Genomic DNA, 10,080 nt, shown 5'->3' with positions numbered 1-10,080 from the left:
GGACCATATTGACTACATAAAAGTTAAAGTCGTTGACCATATTAATTAAGAATTACGTTTTTGATTAATTAACCCACACAACAAGAAACCAACTCGATTAAGGTTGGGTTGGTTTAGGTTGCTTGATAAAAAAACAACAAACCAAATCCAACTCTGCTAGTTATGTTTCATTGAGCTGGGTCTTAAATTAGACTAATTTCAACCTAATCGTATTCTCGGTTCGGTCTTTGTTTCTTTATACTAGTAAGTAGCAAGTGAAGTTGAAGTTGCAGTTGCGGGTGTGTCTCATGGCGTCTGTTATTCCTCGATGTTTTTCAACTCTCTTCCTTTCCTCTGTCTCTAGCTGTGTTAATTGAAATTTATGATTTTGAAACAAAGTTTGTTTTTATCATTTGTTGTCAGGAAAGACGCAGGTGGTGAAATCCTGTCACCAAAATGAGAGCTCTGCTTCTGCTCAAAGGTGAAAGTGTGAAACCAACAAACAAACAGACAATTTTCATTCGTACCAACTGAAAGTTCTTCCTATCATGCAGGAACTCAGTGTAAAAGTTTCCAGGCGTAATTGTCTCTCGTGTTTCTGTTCAACTCTAGTTTTGATTAGTGATTGCGCCATGCCTATTTTTGTACCAAAGGCATCCGCTGTGAATGGAATGATGGATAAACCTTTGTGCAGAAATTGTTTGGGAAGTGGTGCTGTGCTTTGTAAGTTGTCATCAAATTTCTTTCTCCCTGCTTGACTCTTCTTGATTGCATTTTCTGGATTCACAAATAGGACATCATTTCCATAATATCTGGATTTACACATGCGAGTTGAATAATACCTAATCAAGCCAAGTTGTCAAATATAATGTGATTGATTGTTGGGTCAATTAAGATTGTTTCGATATTATTCCTGATGCCATATGCTGTAACCTTATCAATGTAAGACCAGTGGATGTTTCTGTTTCTTACATACCATGTTTACTTTTCATTTAGATGATATGTGTGGTGGCACAGGAAAATGGAAAGCTCTTAACAGGAAGCGAGCTAAAGATGTTTACGAATTTACTGAGTGTCCAAATTGTTATGGTATGAACTCCAGTTTCTACTTGACTCCATTTTTGTTAGCTATAAGAGGTGATGATAATGGCATGGTTTATTCGAAGCACTTTTTAAGTAGCTGTTCTGAATGACCTTTGTTGACATGCTTTTCTGTTAGGTAACCCCATTAGTAGTTACTAGTTAGTTAGCTCTTTTTTAGTTATATTAGAGAGTTAGTCAGTTGGGGATGGGATAATTACAGAAATAAGGCATGTTGCCTATAAATTGTTGTCAGTGTTAACTAAAATCATGAACCACAAACCAACCTGGAGGCTGGAACCATGACAAGAACCAAAAGCCTGAGATAACCTCACATTGCCCTCAAGAACTTACCTGTGTAGTGTGCAAGTTTTCCAAGATTTGGTAGACTCCTTCCAAACTTGTGAGAAGAAAATAGACGATTTAAAGTGACAAAAATGTGTATTATTCTCTAGTACAATTCTTTGGTGAGAGAGCTAGAAATGAATTGCACCAATGCTCATGGTATTTGAGAGACCCTAGCATCTCCTCATTCTCTACGAGTCCAAACCTTTCCAAAAGGATAGATAAGATCCCCCCTTCTCAACCCTTTTTCTTATTATGCTGTATATAATTTTAGCCTTTAAGAAGTTCAAATTCCCACATTTCTTGGTTTTACATGTATTCAAGCCTTTATAAATCATCTTTTGTTTTGAGCTTATAAACAAGCTAGTGAAGACACAAACCTAGACGTATAAGAAACAAATGATGTTTGTAAGCTTGCATCTTGACTCGATGAGAAAAGCTTGCACATATGAGATTGAGTCCGGCTGGAAGTTTACAAACATCATTTTTTTCTCATACATGCTAGCTCATACCTTTATTAACTTGTTTTGTAAGCTCAGATTAAAGGATGATTTATAAAAAGCTTGAAAACATGTAAAACCAAGGTGGGACTTTTTCTTTCTAAAATATTCAATTATGTATACAGTATAAATAAGAAATGGGGTCAAGAGAAGGGGTTTCTTATCATTTTGGAAAGGTTTGGACTCCGAGAGGGAGGAAAGGTCAGAGTCTCTCAAATATCTAGAGCATTAGTACAAATCATTTTTGGCTGTTACCAAAGAATTTTACGAGAGAATAACACACATTTTGGTCAGTTTTCTTCATCTATTTTCTTCTCTATCTTGAATCCTGATCTAGTTCTATCATTTTCAATATACACTTATGGAGTACATTTTTTTTTCTCTTTCCTTTTGCCATATCACTAAAATTTGTTTTCTTAGTCAAGTAATGAAAATTATACCTATGTTCTTTTGCCCACTTTGCTGTTTCTTGCTTTTATGCTATGTATGGAAGTTTTTGAGTGGAGGGAAAGGATAAGTAAGGGAAATGGGGAAAGTCACTTCTTTTTGGATGTTCTCAAAATAAGGGGAAAAAAGGGGATTATTATACTGTTCTTTTTAAGTTAAAGCAGAGGGAATGGCCCTTCACCTCCTTGAAAATCTTTCCGACAAGGGTTGAGTCTCTTTTCTCATCTCTTCCCCACCCTTTTGTTTACCTTGTCCAAACATTAGAATTGTTTTTCTAGTATTGCCATGTGCAATTCACTTGGATGGTTGATCAATAATATAGTATTTATAAACTACAGGTCGAGGAAAGCTTTTCTGTCCTGTTTGTTTTGGAACTGGTTTGCCAAATAATAAAGGTCTCCTAAGGAGGCCTGAGGCACGGAAATTGCTTGATAAAATGTACAATGGACGGCTACTTCCAAACTCTTAGAAGGTGAATTTTCTTTGTCATTCTGCTTCATAAAGTCACCGATGTCTAGAATACTTATCTTTTGTTGTCATTATTCACTGTACTATATCCTTTTCAGCCGTAAATCTGAGCAAAATTGAGGCTTGCTAATGCTGCTTTTTGGCACAATGATTGGGATGGTCCTCACCAATTAACATAGCCAGTGACTTCATTGGTAATCAACTTCTAGCACAGATCATGTGGAGGACTTTTTGCTTATATTTTTGGTCTGGCTTCATTCCAGAACTCTAGCCATTGCCTTAGTTATACACCTAATGACTTTCATGGTTCTGTATGAAAAAGGTCCATTGTTCGATGCCTACAATCCTCATATTCATGCAGACCCAAATGACTTACAAAATCCCATGTATAATGTAAACATTGAGCAAATACTTCCAGCAAGAGTAAATCTGTAGATGTAAATTTTCATGCAACTCGTGTACACCTAAGAGGTATTAAATCCTTAAAGATGTGCAATAGTTTACAAAATTATAAAGTATGTCATGAATAATATTTTGCTGTTTACTCTGGCTTGTGACAATGGCATTTAAGTGAGCTCGAAATTGGAGTTGTCTTCTATACTTTTAATTCTCACTGTAAACTTGAAAAATTATAATTACACAAATAAAGTGGGTCAATTTAACATAATAATTTACATTTTCCATCAACCCATTATATTCAAACTCAAATGGAATAAAATTACTAAAATAATAAATCTCTCCCAAATAGTTTACTTCATTTGCCAAATAAATTACAAAATAATTTTATACACGGTGTTAGTAAAACGGTCACATTATTTTTCTTACGGTTCCAAGATGTCATAAACTAACTTCAATGATCTAATTACAAATTTTTTAAAAGATCAAGAAGCCAATTATAATTTTTTTATAGTTTAGGAGTCTAACTAAAAAATCATAAAAAGTTTAAGGACTTAATGATGTATTAAACTTACTTATTATGATAATTATATTTTTGATAACTTCATTTATACACATAATTTTATATAGTATTTTTTTTTCATAGAAGTATAAATTTTATTCGAGAAACCATATTTTGACATCATTTATTTGACAGCTTTATCATTGCACTTTTTTTTTTTTAATATAGGTTTTCTGGACTTATAGCAGGGTCAACAAGGCTTAGAAATTTGGCCTGGCACCCAGGCACCTAGTGTGACAAAGCAAGCTATCCTCTTGTGGAGCGCATTCTATTCTATGTCGCAACGCAAGTTATAAATATTACTACTACTTCCCGATACATGCAAATTAAGATAAGATATCATGCAATTGTAAGCAACCACACCACTACTCATCCATTTGTTCACGCCATCTCAATTCTTCTGTAAACATTTCCACTAGGTATGTTTTCTTTCTCCACTACTAAAACTTTGCCACATATTTACACTGTCTTAACCTTCAAAGTGCTTGCAGGTAATCAATACTTGCTCTTAATTTGTTTGTTCCCAACGATGCCATCCAACATTAAATCTACCATACTCACCAGTGCAACACCAAATCAATAAGGGTATGTATGGTTTAGGATTTTTTTAAAAGAAATAAAGAAAAAAGAAGAAGAAAATGATACAATTTTTTTAAAGTTGTTTGATAAGAAAGAATGATTTTTTTTTCTTATTTAATTATGTAGACAGTAATATATATATATATATTATAAATAAAAATATTTTTATCTTTATACTTATATGAACCTTCCCACCTTATCTATCCAAAATGGGAAGAAATGAAACATGCTTTTTGGTGGGCCTCCGGCAAAGGATTGTAAAACATGTGTTTTCCGTTTTTGACCAATCATTCCCTCATTTTTCTACACAGCATAAGGGAAAGTGAAGGAGAGAAATTATAATTTAAAGATTTTTTCTCTGTTTTTTTACCATAAAAATAGGTATAGAAATAGAGTGTATAAAAATGTTCGTAAAGTTTTTGTTTTTACAGTCTTCTAGATTTTATCACATTTTTACATATTAATTTGATTTTATCACTGTAATTTTGTGGCAAGGTGCTCTTTTTGTTTTTGGGATGGGGTCGTTGATATTTTTTCTGTCACCATTATATGTTATATGATTAATTTTTGTTGAATAGACTGATTTATTATTTTTAATGAGACTCATATTTTTCATTTTTCAATCACATTATTTTATTTCTAAAATTTGAAATTGAAATCTTTTTAGTATCACTACTTATTAGATAGAAGGTTATTTATAACCAACTTAATAATATATTCAAAGACTTTAACCAAAATAATGATTAAGTTGAAATAATTCTTTACAAATTAAATTCATGCAGTTGAAATGAGACTCTTTATACTTTTCAATAATTATATTAAATAATTGAATAAATCTCTTATTTATTTATTTAATTAATACTCGAAATGCTAATGTGCATGAATTTATGTATATAAGATAAGAAGTAAGAATTTCTCAATCTACGAAAAAATATGATATAAAAAGGACGAAGCAACAAGTAAACACTAGTATCTTTGTTTTGTTATTAAAATACTAATAAATATTATTGAAAGGGTTAGGAGTATTAATTAAAAGTTAATAAATAAATGTATTATAAAAATAAATACATTAATATATTTATAATATTAATTTTTTTGGTGAGAATTTATAACATTAATTGTTATACTTAAGTAATACTAAATATTAATTTTTTAACAATAGCATTATTAAATATTTTCCTTATTATTATGTAATCCCCCAAAAAAGCTCTGTATTGGTTTCTAAAGCAACCCTGTTTTATTGTTAAACTAAATAATGAATTACATTAAATGATTATACAGGGAGGAATTTCTCGATTGATATGCCTATTTGTCTGTGTCAGAGGATGACAGAGATTGAGAAGTAAAATATAGAGGGATAAGATTCAAGAAATAATAAACAACATACAAAAATCAACGTGTGCGCTTTTCTTCTCTTTCCTTAGTTTTCAGATTCTGAAATCTTAGTTTCTGCCCGAAACTGAAACTGAATCGAAATTCAATACAATGAGTTCCTCAACTACAGTGAGGAAGTTGCAGGTGGTGTCCCCTGTTCCTGCGGACATAGACATTGCAAACTCCGTTGAACCCGTTCATATCTCCCAGATTGCCAAAGACCTCAACCTTAGTCCCAATCACTATGACCTTTACGGTAAATACAAGGCTAAGGTAATTAATCTTTCACTTTCTGCACTTGAGAAAGATTCAGATTTGAGTTAGAGGAATATCATGATATTATTAGTTTATTTGTTTATGATTGATTATGGTATGTAACAAATAATGTTTTATGTTAGATTTCGGTTACATGCAACTAACCAGGTACCCTAGAAGTTCTTTTTCGTTAACAACTTGAGGATACATGCGATAATTTCTGTATTATTGCTTAGCTGGAGAGTGATTTGGATGCACATGCACAGGTTTTGTTGTCGGTTCTTGATGAGCTTCAAGGATCAGAAGATGGGTATTATGTTGTGGTCGGAGGCATTACTCCGACTCCTCTCGGGGAAGGCAAATCTACTACTACAGTGGGGCTCTGTCAAGCTTTAGGTGCTTTTCTTGATAAAAAGGTAATCCTTTTCTTTTCTTCAACATTTGTGGCATTTAATAGCAAACTGGATCTGGATTTGTTTTTTTAATTTAGTCAATTGGTCTGAAATCTTTTGTGGCATTATTTGTTTATTTATGATGTTATGCCTCATATTCTTAATCATGAATGCACACATGAACGATCGTAGTTATGTCTCTGGAAAAATACTTTTGTTCTGTTTTGGAAGTATTTTCCTGTGTTTTTTTTTTTTGCTTATGTGATGATGAGATGACAGGATGTAGGAATTGTTCATTCATCATTTAGGCCTTCACTGGTTATTTGGGTTCAAGATATTATTGAAAAACTACAATCTTTAATCGCATGTCAAAGTTATGCTGGATACATAATCCCATCTTATCTCTTTTTGTTAGGTAGTCACCTGCCTTCGTCAACCATCGCAAGGACCTACTTTTGGAATTAAAGGAGGTGCAGCTGGTGGTGGCTATAGCCAAGTTATTCCCATGGATGAATTCAATCTTCATCTAACAGGAGATATTCATGCAATAACTGCAGCAAACAATCTTCTAGCTGCTGCAATTGATACCCGAATTTTCCATGAGTCAACACAGTCAGATAAGGCTCTTTTTAACCGGTTGTGCCCTCCAAATAAAGAAGGGAAAAGGAGCTTTAGTGATGTCATGTTCAGGCGTCTTACGAAGCTTGGCATTTCAAAGACCAATCCAGATGATCTTACACCAGAAGAAGTAAATAAATTTGCTAGGCTTGATATTGACCCAAATTCTATCACATGGAGGAGAGTAATGGACATCAATGATCGATTCTTGAGAAAAATTGCTATTGGCCAGGGACCTGACGAGAAAGGAATGGTGAGAGAAACAGGCTTTGATATTTCAGTTGCTAGTGAGATTATGGCTGTTTTGGCACTGACAACATCCTTAGCTGATATGCGAGAGAGGCTTGGGAAAATGGTTATTGGGAATAGCAAGAGTGGTGACCCTGTAACTGCTGATGATCTAGGTGTTGGAGGTGCTTTAACAGTTTTAATGAAGGATGCCATTCACCCTACCCTTATGCAGACTCTGGAAGGAACTCCTGTTCTTGTTCATGCAGGTCCATTTGCAAATATTGCTCATGGGAATTCTTCTATTGTGGCTGATAAGATTGCACTAAAGTTAGTTGGACCAGGTGGATTTGTAGTTACTGAAGCTGGTTTTGGTGCTGATATTGGAGCTGAAAAGTTTATGAACATTAAGTGTCGTTATAGTGGTTTGACACCTCAATGTGCGATTATTGTGGCAACTATCAGAGCACTAAAAATGCATGGTGGAGGGCCTGCAGTTGTTGCTGGAAGACCTCTTGACCATGCATATTTGACTGAAAATGTTGCCCTGGTTGAGGCTGGTTGTGTGAACATGGCACGACATATATCAAATACAAAATCTTATGGTGTAAATGTTGTAGTTGCCATCAACAAGTTTTCAACTGACACTGAAGCCGAGCTAAATGCAGTTCGAAGTGCTGCATTAGCTGCTGGAGCTTATGATGCTGTAATTTGTACCCATCATGCGAATGGTGGCAAAGGAGCCGTAAGTTCATACTTCCTGAGTCTTACATTTGAGCAACAAAGAAGCCATAGGCCACACCAGTGTTTTACCTTGACACAAAAGTATAGGATATTGAATTATAAAAATCAATAAAACCAAAGGAGAAAACAGAGAAATGTAAGAATCAATCAATCACATTTGATTAAGTTGTTTGTGGCCTAGCATATTTGAATATAAAATTTAGCTTTGATCTGTCTTTAATTTTTCGCCTGCTACATGAACTGTTGTTGAGTTGCTTCCTTGGCCCTTTAAAACCGTTGAGCAGCCTGCATCGTTACCCTCATAATTTTAAATTGTGTTGGATCAAATACCCAAGTAGTGCTTGTGGTAGCACATATTTATTTCCATCACATGCTTTAGACTTCAGATTTTAAGTAAAAGGAACCATTTCAGGGCTACAATTAGCATCACAATTTAGTTTATCTACATGCATGTTACAGGATACATTGAAAGTCATAGTATCTCAGTTAGGAATGGTATTTATTATTTGCTGAGGTATGCCTTGTCATGGTTCAGGTTGACCTGGGCATTGCAGTTCAAAAAGCCTGCGAGAATGTGACACAGCCATTGAAGTTCCTGTATCCTGTTGACCTGAGTATAAAAGAGAAAATAGAGGCAATAGCAAAGTCATATGGAGCCAGTGGTGTTGAGTACTCAGAACAGGTGATCTCATCTCTTGTATGGTTATGAAAGTTTACTTTTACTGTTAAAGATGCGAGCATTGCAACCAACCTCACACATCAAAGGACTACATAAACTACACACTCCACAATGTTTTAGTATCCTTGTTCCTACCAAAAATCCTTAATAAAAGTGCATATAATTGTTATTTAACTAAATACAAAGAGATTTTTTCTTTTTGATGCACCCTATGACCACCTGTTTGGCATTCTTGTTGTCTAACCAGGCTGAGAAGCAGATTGAGATGTATAGCAAGCAAGGATTTTCAGGTCTTCCAATATGCATGGCTAAGACTCAGTATTCTTTCTCAGACAATGCTGCAGCAAAGGGAGCTCCAAGTGGGTTTGTCTTACCCATAAGGGATGTAAGAGCTAGTATAGGCGCTGGATTTATTTATCCTTTAGTTGGAACAATGAGTACGATGCCAGGGCTTCCTACAAGGCCATGCTTCTATGACATTGATCTGGATACAACAACTGGAAAAGTCATTGGTCTCTCTTAAATCAAAGTGACTTGTTCTATCACCTTTCAAAAGCTTTATGGATGTCATTTACATATCTCCCTTTGCGATGTTCATGAACCTCACAGTAACATTCCTCCTTGTTTGTTTGCGTGCTTGGTGATCTGTATGAATGAAATAAATACGTGATTTAAGGAGACATTATATCCGTTTCCTTATATCTATTTCTGATACATGTAATTGAATTGATGCAAACTCGTGAACAATACTTGTCAGGCACACTGAAATCGTGTATAAATATGGAGTTGGAAGTTTCATCATATGGAGAGTATGGTTACTGGTATGTTTGGTATAAATGGAGGGGATATTAGTGTGGTACGGGAAAAGATTAGGAAAAAAATAGTTAAGGTTATTTAATTTGGATGCATGTAAAGGTCACTGCATATTTGTAAGGAGAGTAGATTGCCTAGTTTTTTAATTATGTAAAAAGAGGGAAAGGGATACTAAAAAAGACATTGGAGGAAATTTTAAGAGTAATCTCTTGGTCAATAATATTATGAAAAGTCAGTGTTTAGTCGAGTTTTTTTTTTATGCGTAGTGTTTAATCAAGTTTAATAGTTGTCAAAACGAGTTTGATGACATATTTAAGGACTACGGGCACCCAGCAAAAAATTGCTGCTACAATTTCACAAAATTTTCATTTTGTCCTATCGTAAAAAGATATAGATTAGCTGATCCGTATGAGGCTCACGGATCAATTGATCCGTATAACTTATACGGATCATTTGATGATCACCTAATCCGTATGTGTTTTTTTTTAATTTAAGAAAATATATTTTACGAATTAATTTAAAATTAATGGTCCAAGCAAAAATTGAACTTATGACTTTCATGTTATTAGCACGACACTCTAATCAACTAAGTTAATATGTCAATTATGTTATAAAATAAAT

General features: G+C 34.1%; 2 protein-coding genes across 5 annotated transcripts; both read left to right on the top strand.

Annotated features, from left to right (window-relative positions):
* The first annotated feature begins 90 nt into the window (after positions 1–90).
* Positions 91–3,363, top strand: LOC100806490 (protein PHOTOSYSTEM I ASSEMBLY 2, chloroplastic). 3 transcript variants are annotated; one of them, XM_041013489.1, is made up of 5 exons: positions 91–278; positions 403–702; positions 976–1,068; positions 2,690–2,823; positions 2,918–3,363. In XM_041013489.1, exons 2-4 carry the CDS (start codon positions 528–530, stop codon positions 2,818–2,820), a joined length of 399 nt encoding a protein of 132 aa, XP_040869423.1. In that variant the 5' UTR covers positions 91–278; positions 403–527; the 3' UTR covers positions 2,821–2,823; positions 2,918–3,363. The 3 variants fall into 3 exon arrangements, with proteins under 3 accessions (XP_040869423.1, XP_040869424.1, XP_025983091.1); XM_041013490.1 differs by having other exon boundaries at positions 105–243; XM_026127306.2 differs by lacking the exon at positions 91–278 and having other exon boundaries at positions 285–702.
* Positions 3,364–5,636: 2,273 nt separating this feature from the next.
* On the top strand, positions 5,637–9,360 carry LOC100806844 (formate--tetrahydrofolate ligase). 2 transcript variants are annotated; one of them, XM_003556505.3, is made up of 5 exons: positions 5,637–6,003; positions 6,252–6,401; positions 6,793–7,968; positions 8,503–8,649; positions 8,894–9,360. In XM_003556505.3, exons 1-5 carry the CDS (start codon positions 5,842–5,844, stop codon positions 9,167–9,169), a joined length of 1,911 nt encoding a protein of 636 aa, XP_003556553.1. In that variant the 5' UTR covers positions 5,637–5,841; the 3' UTR covers positions 9,170–9,360. The 2 variants fall into 2 exon arrangements, with proteins under 2 accessions (XP_003556553.1, XP_025983090.1); XM_026127305.2 differs by lacking the exon at positions 5,637–6,003 and having other exon boundaries at positions 6,010–6,401; positions 6,797–7,968.
* The last annotated feature ends 720 nt before the right edge of the window (positions 9,361–10,080 follow it).

The sequence above is a fragment of the Glycine max genome, chromosome 20, assembly GCF_000004515.6.
Source record: "Glycine max cultivar Williams 82 chromosome 20, Glycine_max_v4.0, whole genome shotgun sequence".
Taxonomy (NCBI): Eukaryota; Viridiplantae; Streptophyta; class Magnoliopsida; order Fabales; family Fabaceae; genus Glycine; species Glycine max.
Note: the sequence above shows the minus strand (reverse complement) of the source record. Positions and strands in the feature narration are given on the sequence as shown.